Source organism: Papilio polytes, unplaced genomic scaffold, assembly GCF_000836215.1.
Source record: "Papilio polytes unplaced genomic scaffold, Ppol_1.0 DF821289.1, whole genome shotgun sequence".
NCBI classification, from domain to species: domain Eukaryota; kingdom Metazoa; phylum Arthropoda; class Insecta; order Lepidoptera; family Papilionidae; genus Papilio; species Papilio polytes.
In genome coordinates this window covers 1,047,132-1,069,154 of record NW_013527915.1, presented here as the reverse complement: position 1 = coordinate 1,069,154, position 22,023 = coordinate 1,047,132, and the positions used below count along the sequence as shown (strand labels likewise).

The 22,023-nt window shown below is 34.2% G+C and overlaps 1 protein-coding gene across 3 annotated transcripts in view; it reads right to left on the bottom strand.

Moving 5' to 3' along the window:
* LOC106109455 (RNA-binding protein Musashi homolog Rbp6) overlaps positions 1–22,023 on the bottom strand; it is a 228,009-nt gene that overhangs the window by 26,500 nt on the left and 179,486 nt on the right. For all 3 annotated transcript variants that reach the window (XM_013290962.1, XM_013290965.1, XM_013290963.1), the window contains one exon: positions 1,773–1,855. In XM_013290962.1, coding sequence (XP_013146416.1) covers positions 1,773–1,855 — 83 coding nt within the window. The remainder of the gene's footprint in view (positions 1–1,772; positions 1,856–22,023) is intronic.

The window sequence follows — 22,023 nt, the reverse complement described above, 5'->3', positions numbered from 1 at the left end:
TGCCGGCTTATAAGTTTGAGGTTATAAATCATTCACGCCTTAAACCGCTCCCGCCATTTCACGTCTTCCTTTTTTCATGAACGGGAATTAAGGTTTTTTTGTTATTCAAAGTGTGCTACGGCATCACCCTATCACTCTCACACGGGGCGGAGCAGCTATTAGCTTAACGACCATTTTAATATAGGAGATGACATATTAAATTTACGAGGGCAACCACTGTGCAGGAAACTTGTACCGCTACGCTTGTTCTTTATCGCGTATGTAAATGTAACTTTAAAATACAGTTTCATGATATACTTGCAACTAGGAAGCCTTGGAAATCTCACAATTAACACATTTCAAGGGTAATGGACATTACTGGACATATTAGGGTAATGGAAATCGGTAAACTTGTACACAAAGGGTCATAACGGAGGGACAATCCCGAAAAAAATTAAACTGCTGTTATTTAGGACCGAAAACATCGATCTAATCCTGGGTATGGTGAATATAGGGTTGGAAGTGTGTTTATTATACCCCCTTTTTAGAATCACATCAAGTGTTTGCAAAGTTAGTGAACCGATGCTTAAATGTCATATTGAAAAATTGTCATGTCAGATACCACGTTGGAGGACAGATTTTTAGAGTAAGTACGGCGATACATTACGCGTCGTGAGCGAAGAGGGTAGAGAACGCTATGCACACCTCTCGTTTCGTACGGAAGCGGACTGTAATTACTCTAAAACACTACCCATTTGTTTGATGTCTTTGTTCGTTGTTTGCTCCACTTAGGGCGAATATCACCCCCGCGATTTCTTCCACCCGACACATGCAGCGAGATTCGTACAGCCATTACGGCACCGAGACAATGGGGCGAGACAAAAACACGAGCATTAATAATCTCGAATATGCATCGACAACGTAGGGTGGTTCGGAGCCCGTTCTTTTCAACGACTCGAAAAGATAATGGCAGCGGGAGAAGCTGGCAACAATGAAGCTTACCATACACCCATGTTACTAGAATATTCAAAATCCACATTAAAGTAGACATCACACGATTGAGTAGATATGGTTTTTAATGTAGAGGTATTGTTTATTCTCTAATGAAACGCTACGATGATTAGCCGCCATAAACAAAAGGTAGTAAAAAGTAGAGTCATCACCTATCCGATCGCTTTTTGCATAGAGTTTTTTTAAGAAAAACGCTAATATAATAGAAATCTACTTGGTATAATATATCGTTTCAAAGTGTAAGGAAAAAAAGGAAAAGTGTGTATTGTAACTTAGTAAAGTGTTATTAATATAGCTTCGTGTTTTAATTTAATGAACAACGCTTGCATTATTACTAATAGAGTTAATTACTAACTTTGTATTTCTGATTTTATTGCTGTAGTAATTATACTATAATTACTTTTATTAGTGCTATTAAACGCCGCGAGGATGGTAACGATAAATTCAGTCGAGTCCTAAAATTTCTAATTTCATAGTAAGGTTGTATGTAAGTGTGAATCTACAATTTACATATATATAAAACTTGCAATATATTGAAAGCTAACTCACTATCTTTACTATAAAATATTGTCGTTAAGCATTTGAACTTGGGTTAACCTCTAAAAAGATTCATAGGTATATGTTAAATCTTTCACGGCGTAAAAAATCTAAACATGCAACAGTTGGAGAGCCGCCAACTTTGATCTTGTCTCTAATTGATGGCTAACTAGAGATTTGGAGATCAAGTTCACCTTCACCATTATTCCGGCTATAAATGTTAAAAGATAAAATTGTAGACTTACCATTTTGTTGTTAATTTCGTGAAAATGGATCTCGCACACTTTGTCCACTATATCTTCACTTTGAAATGTGACAAAGCCGAAGCCTGAAACAAAGGAAATACATAATTAGAATTAAATCTACTAAAAATTGTATTATCTTTAGTATTGGAAGGAACAGAAATTTAGATCAGGATTTTGGGAACGGTTTTCTTATAGGACTCTAATTTTATAGAATTATGGATTCACGGTTATAGAAAAAAATTGTAATAATAATTTGTAATTAATTTATTCTGGATAACAAATAAGTATTTAAAAAGAATCAGTAATTTCTGCATTTGGTAAAAAGTGTTGCCACAAAATTCTATAACTTAAATAAAAATAAGCTAAATTTCTTTTAGTTACATTTTGAACGTTGTATTAAAACGCAAATTTGAAAAAAAAATCCATCAGTAACTTCACAAAGTTACCTCGTTAGCTTGTCTATCTTTGATTTTGTTTTAATTAAAGCCAATTTACGTCAGGTTGATTTCAAAAGGGGTGTCAATCAACTTTGGCAACAGATAAAGCGACTTGTAGCGGTCATGAAAAACGAAAAGAGGCTTGTAAATTATCGAAGATAATTAGAGAAATTTATTTTTAGGTATAAATTTTAATACAATAACACGTTATATTAGTTTTATGAGTAAGGAAATTAATTTAAACATATCTTCGATCTTGCTGGGTATGAATTACGTAAAATACATATTATTTTGTAATAAAAAAATGTAAACATGTTATTGTTAAAATACCAACCCGAAACTTGTTAGCGGACATTTAGTTATGAAAGTACCAGACATCTACTAGTACTGTACAAATATACGAGGTTACATTTTTGTAAGTAATTATTACACTTGAAAACTACTGGACAAGTATAAAACATTCTTCAGTCATTAATAAGATTATCACTGAGTAACATAGACTGTATTTTATTCTAGAATTAGACTCATCAGAAGGATGTCTCGAGAAATAACTAGTTAAAAGTGAAAATGTGACAATTGAATTTAGTAAAACAAGTTACTCTTAAGTTAACGATATGTCACGTGATAAATCTCTGAAGTTAGATGACGCCTCCCCCGGTATCGCGTAATGACATGACGAGAACGAACTTTCTGTAAAGTTAGAAACAATTGAAGGCGATGAGTGTTTGTCTGCCTAATGATTAAGAAATATACGTACGCTTTATTCAACCCATATAACAAACAACATTATTCAGAAGCTTATACAATCTTCAGCCTGTTACCCCGTCAGCCAAGAATTAAAAAAAAACTTAATATGTAGCATACGTGTTTCCAAACTATGTTCATTATTTTCTCTTTTCTTTTCTTTTTGTATCTCACCAAAAATTTATCACTTTGTAAGGAAAGTCCTTGGCTACTAAAAACAGGAATCCTAGTTAAGTTATCAAGGCAACACTGATTTATGTTATTTCATCACGATCCATTCGGCGGTTTAAGCTACAAACTCTAACAAATATCCATCCATCTATCTAAAATTTTGTATTTATAACATTAGTAAGGAGAACTAACTACATTAGGTACATAATATTTGGAAAGTCACTAAAACATTTGTTAAAGCATGAATAATAGGAAAGTAATAGGTTTAATGTATAACGAAGTATTGATTTCCAATAATTTATGTATAATTTGTCACCTTAATTTATCTCTTCTAACAAACCTAACCAAACAAGCCGACCTGTTCGAGAAAACTGGGACGCATTTGGTATACACGCTTCGTCGGACCTTACGTGGGAGTCGAAATAGAGATAGTCTGACCCTGAAAAGGTAAATAAGGGCCCACTATAGGTAAACCTGACCCTTTTCTACGTATACATCTACTTTATGTTGGTTTATTAAACCTCGGTTTAATTACGGTAAATATAAATGTATTCAAACTACAAAATGTATCGTTCCAAATTAAAATATAAACTTCACTCTACACACAGTATGGTTTCTAAGGGAGGTACTTAACTTTGTTTTAGTGTGATATTGAGCATGGTTGGCAAATATTTTACGTATTCTTTATACAGCGTGTAGATAAAAGATAACAATCTAAATTCGTATAGTCGCTAAAATACAAATATATGAGAAAAAAAAACATTCTAAATAATAATCACTTGAATTAGATAATTCAAATCGACCTATAAAATCTCGTCAATGTATTAGACACAATTTGGTTATCAAAAACTTGTAAACATACTCTAAAGTTACAAATAAAATGTTAAAAGAACTCAGAGAAATAGCATTGTCACCGCCAACGTAAAAAGTTTTAGGTTTCACGTTCCCTTTGTTCGTCCACTCTAAATAAATGGAGTGTATTCGATTAATTCCTCTGCGTTACGTACAATAGGTTAGATAAACAAACTAATAGTATGAAAAGGATTTTGCGAACATGATTGTTATACTAACAGCTCACATTACATCCATTATAGTCACGAAAGAATGGACAGACATTGATATACATGATATTTTTGTATCACATATCTACGATATTGTCAGAAAAATGTAAGACACAAGGTTACTCTTTTGTATATTGTAATGGTTTCTACTGAGAACAAAACGAATTATTGAGATAGCATTTGTTTTGAGACAGTTTATTATAACGTTAAATAATAAATAAACATATCAATGTAATTAGTCTTTATATCAAACTAGCAGTTCCCATGCGACTTCATCCGCATGAAATTATGAAAATTTTATTTTATTGTTTACATTTGTAAAATTATCAATTGCAAATGTCAAAATGACATGACATCACAAACCTTGGCAATCTTGCTTCCTTGATTCCTTGATGTTGGCAGCAACTTATGGTCTGTTTCCCACATTAGGGCTTTTATCCAAAATATTTACCCCCAAAGTTTAATGGCGTGAAAATTTATAGCCTAAAGCGTGACGTAAGAGTAGGGCTTTTCATTAAAGAAAGAATTATTAAATAATATGCTGTAATTGCTGACATCTTAGGCAACAAAGAAGTGTGTGTTTGCGCTTTATTATAATAGTATAGATAAATGAATTTATAAGAATTCGTCTTAAATTAAGAGTGAAATTCTGATTTACTTTTAACATATTTCAGTATTCTAACCATCTAAGATATGAAATGTTATCCCAATTTCATTTAAATTCAGTTCGCACCTGTGATGTTGGTACTCGTTATTTTAATATAAGAAGCGAAAGGTTCAGACAAAGATTATGAATGTGTGTCCCGATATCGGATATCTCGACACATCTGTCGGGCGGCACGTGGCGTTGACAGTGGGCGGCGAACCCCTCCCTTCGGACCCCTGCCCCCCAGCAGCTCTACTATTGGGGCCACAGGCAGTATAATATGCCCGGCACTGTATGAAACACCGGCCGGTGGCGTTTATGATGCTATAATAACCGTATAAAACGCGACTTATTGTAGGCGTCGATAACCGACTTTATACAGCCCTAGGCCTCGAATTCGTGACGTCGAGAATTTCGATATATTTTTCTATGTAACACATTTCAATTTTGTCACGTATATGTATAAAAGCGTTTAAATCTTGCATAAATTTTTTATCTTTATTAATAATACGAACGACATTCGCTTAATGGTACTCAGCAGCATTTCGTTGCATTTTGTGTAATATAATGATGTTTTATATTCACGATAACAAGCAAGTTTTCATTAGAAGTGAGCACTCAGTGGAGCAGCGGTGAAGTTGTCCATTGGCTGCTCGAGGTCCGAACTTTTGTTATTGTTTCGCTTCATTATTGTAATACGCAGCGCTATAATTAAGAGATGCTCGGGAATTGTCCCATCTGACGTTATAGTTAATGAAACTTTTATTTCCCAACTCTCATGCTGACAATGTTCATTAACAAAACATTGGATGGATATCTTAAAGACGATGATTCTGCAAATGTTGAATGTATCCTAAGTGATGTTTTGACATGCTCTATCTATAGTTCTATACTAATAAAATAAAGCGTACACACACTACTTCGTGGCGTGTTATGTTTTTAAATAATAATTTCTTTAATAAAAAGCTCTACAATTACGACACGCTTTAGGCTATGTATTCTATCTATCACGCTATTAACCTTAGGCGGTACTCGTAAATATATTGGAAAAATACCTTCATGTGGAAAAGGGACCATAAACTAAAAGCTGCTAACATTAAAGAATCAAGGTTGCCATGGTTGTCATTTGTGCAATTGAATTTTGACATTTGCAATTGAGAAGTTCACAAATGTAAAAAATAAAATAATGGTTTTATAATGTCATGCGGTAGAAGCCGCGCGTGAAGATCTAGTTATTTGTACATAGGTTGTAATCAATTTATTTTTTACTTAATAACCACTTACATAATTATAACCTTATCATCAAAACCAAACGAGATCTTGAATATTTAACATCAAAATCATGAGAACTTTATGATACTAAGTGACTGTTTATTACAACAAACATTAGTCCTCCTTCTGTGACCTATACCGTTATCCCAAAGATGAAAAATAAAACACAAAGCCTCTTTGTTTGGTATAAAGCTTCAACAAACGTTTTACCTTATTTTTTTCCTTAAGGAATTACAACGAGTTCTTAATCCCAAGTAAATATATGCCGAGTGTCTAATGCACTCGCAAAGAGGTAAAATCTAAATGCAAACTTTCGGCAAGCGAAGAAAATGGCGGATAAAAGCTATCGCAAAAAGAATTGGCTCTCTTCATTTTCTCTATTGTGAAGTTGAATGGAACACAAACAATCAACTTTCTCGTCGGGCTGATTGTGTGGAGACACTCTTATTGTCTACTCTCAGGTAAATAAAGTAGAAACACAATTGGCTCGCTACTTTGTGCGTCGACCTATTCAACTTTTAAATTATCAAACTTAAATCTTATTCAGTTACATTCGCTACAAATGTGAGATAAAATCGAAGGCAAAAAACTTCGGTACGCCTTACTTTAAGAGAAAATAGAGTGAATGAAAATTTTCGTGTATAAAGTAAATGGAAATTTATAAAAACGATAAGTAAGAGAAATGTTCTTGAACGGTGCCACTAGCGGTGGAGCGATTTATCACAGACAACCCTCGTCCAATCGGTTGATGCCATAAATATTTACTTTAATAAGAATTTGTTCTTTTTATTCGCAAGTGCGTCATTTTACGACACAATTCGGTGCGCGATTGTTACTTCTCGGCGTAGAGCCGCGAGACATTGTGTGCGCATTATTTTTAATGTCGGCATTTGCAGTAAAATGACACCCGAACTCATCGCACTATTGTATTTGGCGATAACGTCATTTATGATCGTATTTCGTAATAAATTTAGATTAAATATGTTTTATTTATGATGTCACAAAATAATGACGTCCTTTGGTTGATTAATTTTAAAAATATTATGATTAATTTTTTAATAAAAAAGAACAAACATATAGCTTATTTTACTGTAACAAAGAGTATATTGTATAACATAAATAATTACAGTTTATACGCAAGCCAATATTAATTAAGAATATTCTTAACAGTCACGAATATTTTATTCGAATGAATCAGATTAATAGTGGCTCTCTATGTTTCTAGTATAAATATCGAACACTACTGTTAATTGAATTCGAAGCTCGCAAAACAATAGCCAGGTAAAGCTGTAGATAGAGCAATCGCACCAATCAGTGCAGCAATGCGTGTTATCACATTACATGTGAACGAACATGTGGGTAGCTGTGAATGAATGTAATCGAAGATAATATTATATTTAGATACCTGTGTTGTTAATTAAGGTTAAGCATTATAATCTACATAAAATAGGTCGATTAAAACAGATTTGATACAATTAAACTTGCATTAAGATATGTTCGAAATCGAGGCAAAACATTAAGATCGGAATATTTTAGACTTCAAAAATTGATTTATTTTGTGTCCCTATCTTTTAACTTTGAAGAGTTACTACTTTTTTATGATGTATAAATTAGCGCTTTACCACGATCCCACCTCAAGTATACAATATTTTATTCGGTCATTGCTGTAGTCATCCTTCATAACAGATGGATCACGCGAGTGATGTAATCCTTTCAAGAAGACGTGCTGGCCGCGCGCCCACTGGGATTTGTTAGAGGACAGTGTTGAATACTCTTGTTACACAAACTATTGTACAAGGCTTCCCTGTTTATAAATAACTAAGTGCTGTGATGTTTTACGAGAAAAATGAAATTAATAATGTTAGTCAAAATTAAAAAGTCTGTAGACGTAGGGATTTTATTTCATATACAACTTACTAGTTTACGCCCGCGACTGATTCTGGGTATTTAAAAAAAACAGTTAATGGCCTACTTGTTCTTCCTGGCTATCCCCTGTATCTATGCAAAATTTCTTTAGTTCAGTAGTTTCAGTAGTTTAGGCTACAAATTCTAACAAACCATCCATGTATCTAAATTTTCGCATTTATGAAATTAGTAAGATTGTGTTTCTGAAAATTTCTAGCAATAAAGTGAATTCCGATAATGTAATAGTTTTAATTGCGTGGGAGGCGCATGCAGTACAAGGGTGTGGGTGGAAGAGGCATTACAATGCACGCCGCGCGCCGTGCTGCGGACCCGCGCAGATTGGGAACCAAAACGTCTTTATCACGTACATCGCGGTTCACTTGTTACGAAGACCGCAGCGAGAAAACTAAATATTTACTATTGCATCTGAAATACAAAAGTTTGCAATCGAAAAAGAGCCATCTCAAAGTTGTCCGTGTCGAGTTGTAGGTTCGCATTTCGAGCTGTCCTCGGTAGTTCTCGAGTGACCGGTCTCGTACCGGGCCATGCCTTTATTGCCAGAGTACGCTTGTTTGCTGAACACTACACAACAGTTTTCGTGATTATTTCGGCAATATTGTTTATACACTCGCATACGCTCGGGGAATTGGGAACTTTTGAAAAAAGTGTTTACTTGCCCGTTTCCATGTTGTAATTAACTATCAAAATTAAAAAAAGAGGTAAGAAAAATATTACATTAACATCAAAATTTACATTATCTATTATACTCATACTTTAATAGACGAGTATTTAGTGAAACTAAAAAGAGGCAAAATAAAGTTAATATCGCTCGAAACAGTTTATCATTTCACATATTACTTTTTTCCCTGGAAAACTGCCTATACAAAACAACGACACAGAGCTTTTATTGAAAAGCTAGGGCGGCTTTTTAAGTCGATTCTATACAGAGTAACGTAACATATGCCGCTTTGTTCTCGCAGGGCTTGAGCACACAAGCCACCTGATACGAGTGGCGCACAATAAGTGCAGAATGTATTTGCGCAGCGCGATTACGCGTCGCTCGCCGGATGAGGATCGCGATCAACAATGCGGATGACGTCACATTCGGTTACGGCGAACGATGAGCACGATAAAAATATGACATATCTGCTAACATTAAAATTGAACATTCATTTTATTTATATTTTTATTGTAATGCTGTATAGTGTTGACTCGAATTAATAATGAAAAGAACCATTCATACAGTACAATAGATGTATGTAAATGTAAGCTTCATATTAAACGTAGCCATTGTTCGTGAAGATTTACAACTGTGTGTAACAAATGATTTTGAAATGGGAACAGATATTTTCAAAGCAATAGTTCCGCAGTGTCGGAATCGAAACCGTTAACTGGACACGCATGCAAGGCACCAGGTGTTCCAGAATCATTGATCAGTGGAGAACGGTGTTCGTAAAGTGTAGACGGGAGATATATTGAAATAGTTTCAGCTAGGCTTTACTGAGCCATTCCAACATTTTGGATAGACTTTATCGCTCCTGCAAATGCTATTGAAAATAATCTAATCCTATCGATTTGAATTTGTATTTTATAATGGAAAATGTTCTTTTTACAAAGATGGTACTTGATAAGTAAACCAGAAAACAAAGCAATTATATCGTCGATACGGGCAATCAGTTGTTATTGCGTCTGATTACAATTTTCCAGGTAGGTCGACAATAAAGATGAGTGTAAGGGAGAGTTAACTGCTCAAAGTAATCGCGGGTCGAACCGTTGTTTTATGAGTCCGACTTTGCATATTCCAACAGATGTTAGAACAATAAACCTAAAAGCGACGCCCGGGTATTGTACTGCTCTACTGTAAAATCAATCCTTTTAAAGATTAACACAATGTTAATCTATTTGAAATCTGATGAACGAAATCATTGATGCAAATGAACATTTTAACATTAAATGTAACTTTAACTTAAGTGATTTAAAATCAAATGAAAAGTGAAATGTATTATTGAAAGAGAAGTTTTAAAGTTCGGTAAATAATTTAAAAAGCTAGTTGCAATGCTTTAAAATGTGGACGTTTTAAAATTTGTTCCGTACTCCACTTTTATATTTGAAAGTTGTCCGGCCCGGTCGAGCCGGTAACGGTAAAAGGGTATTACTTATGAATCAATAGTTAATGAGTATCAATGGCAGGCTTTTGAAACTCGGCAGGCGCTGTGTGCATTCTCGGCGCATCATTAATACTGAAAGTCACTCCGGCCATTGTCTCTGGAGTGGTCGCCGCTTTGTATATTATAGGTCCCTCCTCCGCTCAAGCGAACTATTCATTTCCTTTGCTCAAAACTTTGCCTTATATCGGCTCGACTGTAATATCATTATCTTGACTCCATTATTTCTTCTTTTGATATTATTTTAATAGCATTTCTTATTATTTTATGAGAGGATATGAAAATGTCCTTTGATATAAAGAGGTTTACGTCGTGTCAATGTTATTCCTTATTATATTAATCCATTTTTCATTTAAAGTCCAGTTCAGTGTATTTTTCACAATTATAAATTACATGGCAAAAGATTTTTTTTATTAAAGTACACTATTAAAATAAATCGGTGCAACACTGGTCGGTAAGAGCTGGTAGTGCATAAAATTTATAGTTTGCAAACACTCAGGCTTACGTGAAAAGCGATGCAGAATAAAAATGCATTTTAGATTTTTATAAGAACTACGGCGTTGTAATGAAATATCTCACAATGTTACGCTAGGTAAGTTATTGTGATTTCTTTTTTCATTTGTCGCTAAGCGAGTGACGGGACGCGGTCTGTGAGCCGCGCGGCTGGAGAGATTACTTGTGAGCTTCAAAATAATTAAAAATTACTCTCGACGTTGGATAGAATTTTTTTTTTAATATTCTCGCTTAAACTGAAATATATTTATGAAACTTTATTATAAATTACATTAGAATTATACCGGGAATTTTTTGCCCTAGATCTACTATTGTAGGTATAAAAATATTGCATTATTGACAGACCTCAGTATAGTTTGATCTGCCATATGAATAAAAACGCAATAATATTTTTATTACTTCAACAGAGTGGGTGGATGAAATTTTATTCGAGATAAACATTAAAGTATGTAAAAAGAGGAATGAAGTAGAGTAACGAACAAAGTAGTCGAAGGTATCCAACAAATAAATTCTTAGTTGTAGTATTTTTCTCGTGTAACTATTTTAATTAAAGCGTTTCGATTGGAAGGAGTTTATAGAGGGACAAATCGGTCGGGAGGCTAGATTGGGGGCATGCGTTGGGAAAAGCCGATAAAGCCTTCATGTTAATTGTCGTCGTCATTAACATTTACGATAATGTTCTGATTCGGATTGATGTCTATGTCACGGTGCCTTTGACGCTCGCTGCTGCGAGATATCTCTAATACGCGAATGTGAGCACACATTACGATAGCAACCAAACATTCCTGTTACTCTGAGCTTTGTAGAATATAACATAAATAAACGTTGAGATATTCATACAGTTTTTAATAATATTGCAAGAAAAATATTCGGACTAGTATTACTTAGCAAGCAAGGCAAGAGGTATTTTAATTATGACGTTTGGATACCTTTGACATTAAAATGTGTGCAAATTGTACGAATTGCGTCGCAGATAATCGATTCAAAGATTAACTATAGTTAAATAAACATCGGACAAACATATTAGACAAGGAGACATGTATCGTAAATATTTGAAGTATACTAGCAACACTGACATGAATACGACTTGGTGAATCAATAGACACGTTATAAATCTGGTATAATATCACAGCGACATTGAATAAGTATTGTTGAACGTCGAATTACCAGTGAATGGCTTGTACGTGCCTTTGTTTCCGTTGTCTAAGGCGGTGAACACGCAACGCTTTTTTGCGGTGTGTATAGAACACGTATTACGCAGTTATGAATGTGCCCTTATCACCCTATACAAGAGCACCTCTCCGCTTTGCCCTCGACTGCCTTAATGATGCTCCTCGAAAGATGTCTGCCGAAAAAAATGCTTGTAGACTTGCTTTATACTGATATATTTACATACATTTGCTTACATTACCTACATTAATATTTTTCTTAAATAACAGAATATTAATAGTATTAGACCTACAGACATATCAACAACTATAGTCAAAACGTCTCTAACGCTATACATAATTGGGAGCAGGATTATATATAACGTTGCCTTTGTACCGGAAACGGAAACTCCGTAACGGAAAGCGACTACGCTATATTATAGCCATTAGCTTTGTCCTTCTAATTAACACCTCGTTACGAAACATTTTTTTTCACTTCAAGATAATATTCAATGTAAAATCATGGTAACATTGATATCAGACAGCTTAATTCAATTTCAGAATTTTATTTATAAAATAGCTCCAATTCATATATCAAATTTGTCTTTTTTTTAAATATTTTCAGAAAATACGTTTAATGTAAAATTTTATAGTGCAATCTAAAAATAAAACCTTACACGATAAAAGTTCGTGAACAAGAGAATACTAAGAAAGAGCTTCAAGAAATTCATTGTACATTCCGTTTAAATATATTTTAACGTTAAAATATTTCAAAAGATAAAATATGACCGCTCACGCGGTACGCAGATGCGACAAATTCACGTGATCCCTCGCTGGGGGAGCGAGAAGCAAACATCGTAAAAACTTGTGAATATTGCTAACAATTCGCCAAGTAGGTAAGTAATTTTTCCCCTGAAGTATTTCCCTACACATATGTAAATTCGGCGAGTCCATTGTTGATCTCGAGATGAGAGAATAAAGGCAGCCTTAAACGTAGTAAATAACTAATGAAGGGAAACATCGGATACCGTAGACATAACAATGAAATAAAAGTTTCAATGGTCCAATCATTTTTGTGAATTTCTGTATTACAAATTGTTGTTGATACTTCTATCGTCTTAAGTTCCTCTTTCATTTGAAATAAATTAGTAAAAACCTCGCTAATTAATACATATTTCGAGGATCAAACTGTAACGAGGTATTAGAACATATTTTTTTTGCTTCCTTAAATAGTATTAAACTAAGACAATATTTATCCTGTTGTATGTTAGAATAAACATGCCGGTAACGATGTATGCAGGTAAATATGACATAATGTAACATGTTTACACATGTAGAGTCTCTTGTTGCATCTCACAATGCCTCGGGTTACAAACACGTATAACTCGACAAGTTCGCAATTTATACATGCTCCGATTCTAACAATTTTACATTGTACACGATTTGTCGATAACGACGACATTTTCGATGAAAAATAGAATTGCATTTGAATGAAATATGCAAGATCAAGATGCATGAAACAGTTTCAAATTTTCTCAAAGTAAAAGATATTAAGGGCCAACTAAATATCATTGTAACGAAAACGACATTAGTCAGTACTAATTAAATAATTTACTATGATTTCGTTTAATATTATTATTACCAAATGTACAAAATAAATGTCATGCGAAAAACATCCGTAGCATGTAGCGCGCATTTTAAAATATAGTTTTAAAAATTCGTTCCTCTTCCGTAAAGCGGTAAGCAACTGAGAATTATAATAATACGGCATCCGAGCGAGTTTAAAAGACAAGCCAGGCGGCGAGACGTTACCCGTCTCGCCCTCGTCTCGTAAAGGAAAAATATGTTTACAAGCACGTCAGCAAATCCTCAGCCGTGAGCCGCGCCTTACAAATTGTCGCCGACGCGCCCGCGGCTACGTACGTTATGAAAACTCCGAGCCGCAGGTAAAGAGAGCTTCAGAGCAAACAATTTGTTCACCGCTTACACACTGAATAAATATCCTTATCTTACATACGTGTTACACATTCTCGTATACTAAAAATATTATTGAAAAAATATAGTGTTGTCGAATATTAAGGAAACTAATCAATAGCACAGGTTAATTTTTCTTAACCTCATTCTTTTTGTGGTGAAATGTGATGACTTTAAAAAAGTGTATAGGATATAAAAAATTCTCGGAAATGTATTGTCGGAAGCCTAATTGTAATTATTCTTCCGTATTACAACCTTTTTTATTTAAAACCGCCAGTATTATTTGTTAACAACTGGTTAGTTATTAAAACTAATTTCATAATAGTCATAAATAAAAAGTTGGATTGTATACAATTATTGAACGTCATTGTCTCAACTCCCTATAGAGTCGTAATGACAATCCCGACTCAATTATTACCAAGCAGTGCCGTAAAGCAATTACGGTAATAGTCCACTTAATACAAACGACGTTTCCAACAAATTCTATATAGTTATTGGCAAATCCTGATATTTACTGTGCAAATTATTATTTCCCCTAATTGCAAGGCCAAGATGCCGGTTTGTGTTTCAACACTAATGAACATAAAATGTAACGGATATTTTCTAATCTCAAATTAAGGCGGTAAATTGTTTGAATCATTTTAGGGGAAACGAAAAATCGGACTTAATCTCTTGACCGTCTTATCTTACGCTTAAATATTTCGTTATTTTTATTCTTAAGCATATTTTCTTTTGCAAGAATTGTGTCCGTTAAGACAACATTTTTAGACAACTAGTTTACTTAAAAAAACTTTATACAAAAGACTCGAGACGTTATAAAAGGCAAATTACATTTCCGCAAATATTAAAAAAAAATCCAAGCTTGTAGCATAGCGTGAAAAATAATCATATATTATCCATTGAAGATAGTAAATGATAGGTAGACGGCGGTGATTTGTTGAAACTTTAATTACCGTGCTTGTAATAATGTAAGCGGATTTTTATCAGCATTTACCCGATAGAATGTAACTAAGGGTCTTTGTTATGACCGTGGAACACGCCGCTGATAATTGCCGGCCCTACTAAAGTATAGGGAACAGATAAAATATGTTCACGCACTACATAAAGTGGAACGGAACTGTGTGGATCCGGCCTTTATAGGTAAGCTCACTTTAGTTTCTAACTGCGAATACGTACTAGTCATTAAGGCATTTTTACAATATAAAATTGTTTATTTTTCTATCAATATTTTAGACTCTTGTAGTAAAAAATTATTTACATTTGAAGGCCGTTAGATTAAACCATAAAAATAAAAGAAATCCCTTTAAAATATCCTTAAACTTACTATACTCGTATTAAATAATAATAAAGAAAGAATTCTAGAAAGTAGAATTCACTAAGTAGCCATTTGAAACAATTTTATTTCAGATGGTCTGGCATCAGCAAGCAAGCGGGTTCATATCTACTGCCTTAAGTATTACAGAGTCGTAGAATTGCTAAAAAGCACATTGGTGGGAGTCACAGTGAGTTACGTAAATACTTATCTTGCGTTTCGAGTGGCAAAGTTGCACGCAAGCTTTGTAAACAGGTGGAGGTGAATTCGTTCTGCATCGACTAACACAACTTGGGGCCGGAATGTGATTACGGCGTCACAGCCGCGTGCCGTCTCTTCGCCACCTTTATTCAACTTTTTCTTAACTCCTAATAGTGGTAACATTGTGGAAGTTCAAAAAAGCAATTTTGCGCCCCCGCCGAGTCGCAGTTTATGGTAATGCCGCCTCGTCCCGTCTATACCTTTGTTTAAAATTGTGCAATGCTTGTTTCGAAACTGCGCTCGCGGTTTTCAGGTGCCTTACACAATGCTAGTGGAAGTTAGTTTCGGAATCTTTGTTACGGCGGATATGGCTTGAAATACTGAGTCGTGTGTTTTTAAAACGAACCTACATACCGATTCTGTGTTTGTTCTTCCTAAATATGTTTGTTTTGCGTTCTTATTGATCTTTGTATGTGGGAGTTATGGTCTATGGAAATAGCGGAGTCCTAAATAAAGGATGAATAACGTGAGTGAGGAAGCAAAATGATTTGGTAGTGAGTCGGGCGGGCGTAATGTAACATAGATACAGCGGTGGCGTAGGGTGCGGGGCGCAGGGCGTACGACGCGCGCTTCCGGCCCGGCTTATCACCACGATAACGCGCTCTACATACGTAGCGCCGACTCACATTACTGTACAGTTACAACCTTTGACCTACTTATTTATAGATGATCGTGCCAATATAGAATTAATCTACAACATACTTTAACCTGGAAAGTAGAGGAAAATACTATTTGAATTTTTTTAACCATTTCAATTTTATGCAAAACGTACAGTCCGACAACTTAATTTTAGAATTAAAGTATAAATAGTTTTGATTCCTAATTGTTACAATGACGAGATGTTTTCTCTTTATTTGAAGTACGTAATTTTAGATTTTGCAAGTAGATTTATGAGCTCTTGCCTTCGATCATAACTTATAGAGATAGCAACCTTTTAGGTCTTTAGTAGTATTTTGTTACATAAAGTTTTATTAAAGAATCTTAATATTAACTTTTCTAGTACAATTTATTTATTTTATGGGCATATCCATTTTGATTGTAGAAGATTTTATTTTGAACAGAGGAATTTTCATGTTAAGAATGGAATTATAAGTCGAGTCGTTTAACAACTTATCTAATTGCAAAGTGTTGATCTATTATTTATTAGACTACCTAAAACCAAGATAAGTCTGCTGATTTCCGAAATTAGTTCTCAACTACAACGCTATCGAAACTTGTACACAGCTCGATTGGCCCAATCTGTGTAATATTACACAAGTTCTTGATTAAATTTAATAAAACCAAGACGGTTACCTAATTGCGCGGGGGAAGTTTCATTAACGACTGTTCGATTCTCACAGAGTTCCGCCAGAATCGATCGATTTGTCGCCCCTGCGCCGTCAAATTTAAGCGAACAAAAGATCCAACAGGAATTTTAATTCTACGTCAAGGTTCGCGATTGAATCATTTGAAAATGCGAATTCGTAATCGAGAACGCCCGGCAAGCGGGGTCGAGCGCACTTGTATGTAATGAGATTTATCAAAGCATTACGGACGGATCATTAGCCTCGATTTTCTTATATCCTTTGTAGTTTAAACGGGAATAAAATCGCTAATAGAATAGGGCAAACGACCATTCTACCTTATCGATAATTAACCTTTTTTGTTTTGTAAAAGTCATATGTAGCAACCACAAAGACTTAATGGATTGATAAGTTTTAAGAAAATTCTGGAAAATTACTTGAATTGTTGCAAAAAGAATTAACAAAAATAGTCTGGGATGTCTCTATTTATGATTTGTAGACACAAAAGCGCCCTGACGAGCAGATAGCTTTGAGAAGAAGACACATTGATCTTTAAAAATGGACAGGTTAACAATATGTCGGTGTGTGCCTATTTGATTGCCGACATTTTACAAAGCAAAAACTATTATTACCAAGCAATCGTCTATCCATTTATATAAAGCAGTGTACATACATTAAATACATAAGTAGGTGACATGAAAATGTTTGTTACTGTTGATACGTATGTAAATAGAAGTAACAGATATTACACACTCCAATAAATATCAAAGTAAAATGAAACATGTCACCTTATCGTATACGAGAGTACATCAAATGAAGTTGTAAATCTTGAATCCGAATAGGCGCAGAATAAACTTCACTTTGATGATTACACTAAGTTATTAAACATACCGGAGCACAGCTCGTTAAGTCGCGGCAGATCTTAACGTGAATGAGGCGGTGTCGGTGCGGTTCTTGCTTATTAAACTTCGTTTCGCCTTCAAGTTATAAGTACGGGTTACGAGCATCTCCGCTCCATTAACACCTATACCTATTTCACGTCGAATCATATTCATTTTAAATCAAAACAATTTTCGAGTAAGGTTTTAATGAAAAATTAGGATTTTTAGATTATTCAGACAGAAACTTTTTTTTTGTATAATCTCATTGTACGTCATTTGTTAAAATAAATACATTACATAATTATTACAGAAATTAAGTCTTAAAATTCGACTTATTCGAAAGGTGACATTCCAAATATCAGTATTTATTTGAATTGTGTCAATAAAATTGAAAATCATAACCTTTTTTAACAATTATAAATGGAAACATTTTTCCTATCATATCTGATATGATTGTTCCGCGGAAACCTCTAACGGCGAACATAAAATCGAAAAGGAAATTAAACCAGAATTAATTTAATCGGAACTCCTCCACATCGATTCAACACGTGCGGTCCAATAACCAAACGAATAAAAATTGTTTCATCTCATATTGCTATGCAATTGTGGCTATATTCAAATTGGTACAATCCTCGAGGTTTTATTTGTTATTTATTTCAAACACGCATTCATACTAAATTTGAAAAAAGGGTCAAGTCACACTAACTACATTTTCAAATACACGGTTTAATAATCATACTAATATTATAAATGCGAAAGTTTAGAGAAATGGATGTTTGACAGAGTTTGTAGCCTAAACGGCTGAACGGATCTCGATGAAATGGTATGATTTAGAGCACAGTCTGGAAGAACACATAGGCTACTTACTTTTTTTTTAATTCCACGCGGACAGTGTCGCGGGCGTAAGCTAGTCATTTTTAAATTATTAGTGCTTTTTGATAATGATATGGGATAAAAGTTGATTTTAATAATAAAGATGGTTTTAAATATTGATTTTATAAAATCAAAGTGTGTAAGACCCTCCGTGGTATAAAATAATAGAGCAACAATATCCAGTAACCGTGTCGATATTAAATAATTAAATCGTAATCCACAATTGCAAATAAAAGGATTTCGGGGCGGAGGCGTAAAATCGTATAAATTAAATGTTTAACGTTTGTTATACACAGAGTAAATCTTATTATTACGATGTAATTAAGTAGGTATTACTAGATTAAATAAAATCTGATTAATATAATACGCAAGTAACAAGCTTAAATTAACATTCATATTATTTCAAGTTGGTACTGTAATCGCTTATTTAATTATTGTTAATTATGTGGTAGAGTTAATTGCTACTTTAAGAAGTATATTTTACTAACGACTAGCTGTTACTCGCGACTTCGCCCGCGTTAAAAAATAACGATGAAAAATATTTAGCCCTATACCCTATGTTCTTCACAGATAAATTACCTTTCTGATGATGAAAGCAAAATTTGAAATCGGCCCAGTAGTTTTTACGTGAATCGAATACATACGAAAATCCAAAAATCCAAATATTTACTATTTATAATATTAGTATAGATATAGATTTAAATATTTTAATTAATTTTAAATTTAAAGCTTTGAATTATTACTAGAATAGGATCAACACGCATGCAAGTAAAATACGTAAGCAAACATATATGTAAGTAATTTTCTTATTGGACTTGAAGGACGTCATTCAGTATTTGAAGACATCAGGCAGCAATTAAGGTTATATAAATACAATTAAAAGTTTGTTTCCAAGAGATACTATATCTGTCCTTACACATTGCTCTAATAAACGTTAGATGTGTGAAGATATATGGTATGTTAAGGTACGTGACAGCACTTGAGCGAGTGAAGTGGCCTACCGGCTTCGTTAGCGGCCGCGCCACGAACTCTCTTTCCTCCCACTCTGTTCCACTCTGTCCCACTCCTAGGCTCTTTTCATTAGGAAGTAATTCGGAGTGGCGGCCACTCTTCCGCTCCATTCCTTCATGTTTGTGCCGAGGAGAGTGCTCGTGCTGCGCTGAATCAGGTGAGGCTTTTGTGACAAGATTAAAGAGAATCTTTCTTAGCGAGCTCCACGAACCGAGTTCCGTGCGCTAAATTTTGAATTAAACCTTGCTGTAGCTGAAATATGCTGTTATTACTTTTGTAAACCCGAGTAACAAGAATAAAACGTAAAATATAACATCATATTTACTTTTGTAGGGGAGAAATTAAGGCAATTTATACAATCTGAAACTATTATTCACAGGCTTTTGTTTACATTTTACATTAAGTGAGCACATCGTTATCTTAGTAATTAAGTAATGTATACTTTGTCTAAACCTTTTAAGTAATTATATTAAAATTAGTTTATGTATTAATAAGTTAAAGCAGATACGTTAAACACATCTGGGATGCAAATAAGTTTTCTCTCGTAGTGAAAACAAATTCAAAGTAAAAAACGAGACAATCAAGCGTTGTTTCAAGTTCAGCTATCTCATAAATCATTCGCGAGGAAGTTTTAAAAATCTTCCGCGAGTTGAAAGTAGTTGACGCTTAGTCGTTTAGAAAAATTTCCTGAAGCGACATCAAGGCAACACGACCGTGTTGAAATTATTGCTCGCAACATCGCTTCCGAGAATTACTCGCTTGTAGGTAAAAGCAATTTGGTAATGCACTTTTATCTGTACCGCACGTCAGTTATGGACACCTTAAGTAAAGCGCCAGTTTGAATAGGCGTGTAATTTCTGTTAAACGTTATGAGTTGTAGTTCGCTGTTTGCGTTTGTGCAACGCCGGTACGTACGCTTTACACGTGAAAGCCTGAGTGATTTTGAGCGGGCATTTATTTATGCGGTTGCATTGTACGTCTTTGTTGGACGTTCTAATTAAATGTTAGACTACGAATCTTGGTATAATTGAAGCGCGGAAATTTTACATAACAATCACTAAAAATATAATTCAAAATAGATTAAATCGTTCAAAGAGATGGTGGCGTATTTACTACTTGCTGTTGCTCGCGACATCATCTGCGTGAAATTAAATCTTTAAATTGGGCCTAGTAATTTTTGAGTTATCCCAATACATACAAAAATACAAAACTTTCCTCTTCATAATATTAGTATAGATATGCTCTTTATTGGTATAGAGAGCTTGTCAATGAAAATATTTACACTAATATAATCATGTGTACATGTACGTTTAATAACAACAAAACACCTGGGATTCGTTACCGAGGCATGTCACATGACTGACCCTTGCCTAGACGAGGACTATTAAGTAGGGTCGGTAAAGCTGAAGCGGCCCTTGGGAGACGAACCCGATTTACTGGACATAGAATGAGCAATAAAAATATAATTAACCAAATTGTTTCGTTTCGTACACAGAAAGAGACGGGGAAAAAGACAATTTAACCTTTTTTATACTTCCTTTTGTTCCGTTTTACATTTATTTCAGTATTATTAGAGTATCCGTTAATTCCTAAAAAGTGAAAATTTACTTTATTTGTGTTTGTGTACTATCTAAACAACACAAACTATATCTATCTAGGTAGTAACTGCATGGAAAACATTATTGATAACAAAAGAAGATTGTTACACGAACAAAAACAAATGAATAAGAGATCTGAAGATGATACTAGAAGAAGGCACTTTATCATGTTTAATACAGTAAAGTTATTACCTCCACGTAAAACTTTTGTACTCGTCAATTATAAAACTTTTATATAGCTGCTATTAATCATGAACTATGTTATATGTAGTTCTAAGGTGTAACATGAATACGGGTAACTAATGTGTAAGGTGCTTTATAGTATGTAAGACAAGCCTTACGACCTAGTTAACAAATTTTCCTTCTACGTTCGTGAAACTAATAGCTTAGGTATTTACGCAAAAAGCATATCGCGAGGATCAATCGCTCGTTATCGTTGGACGAAATCTTTAGCGCGTGTGTAGGGTACAAGGTGTACTATCAAACTTGGGGATCGCAAACGATATTTGTACCATTCGTCTTTGTCGTGTTGGTACCTTATTTAAATAATCGAAGGTGAGAATGCAGTCGTTTGCTGTCGCAATCGTCTAAGCTTTTAAAAACTACACCATTCTTAATTACAAAATAAGAAATAAACAATGCACTAAACAATTACCATTGAACTCTAATTCCATAGTTTACGACAAGAAAATGATAATTTGGTTAATTTGTTCCATTTTTTTTCTTAAAAACCTAACATTATCTACAGAGTGTATTGAATATAATAATATTGTAATGTTTGTAGAGATATTTTAATAAAGTATTACTTATGCTAGAAATGTTCTATACATCTTAAAGTGATTCCGAAGCACGTGAATGCGTGTCAATGGAATATGATTGCATGCATAGACGCTCTTTGAATAATTCTCCAATCCGATCTATACTGTGGAGTAGAGCGTCTTATAAAATAAAATCTAATAGACTTTGTTTAATGAAAGAAGCAAGGAAGAGAATTAA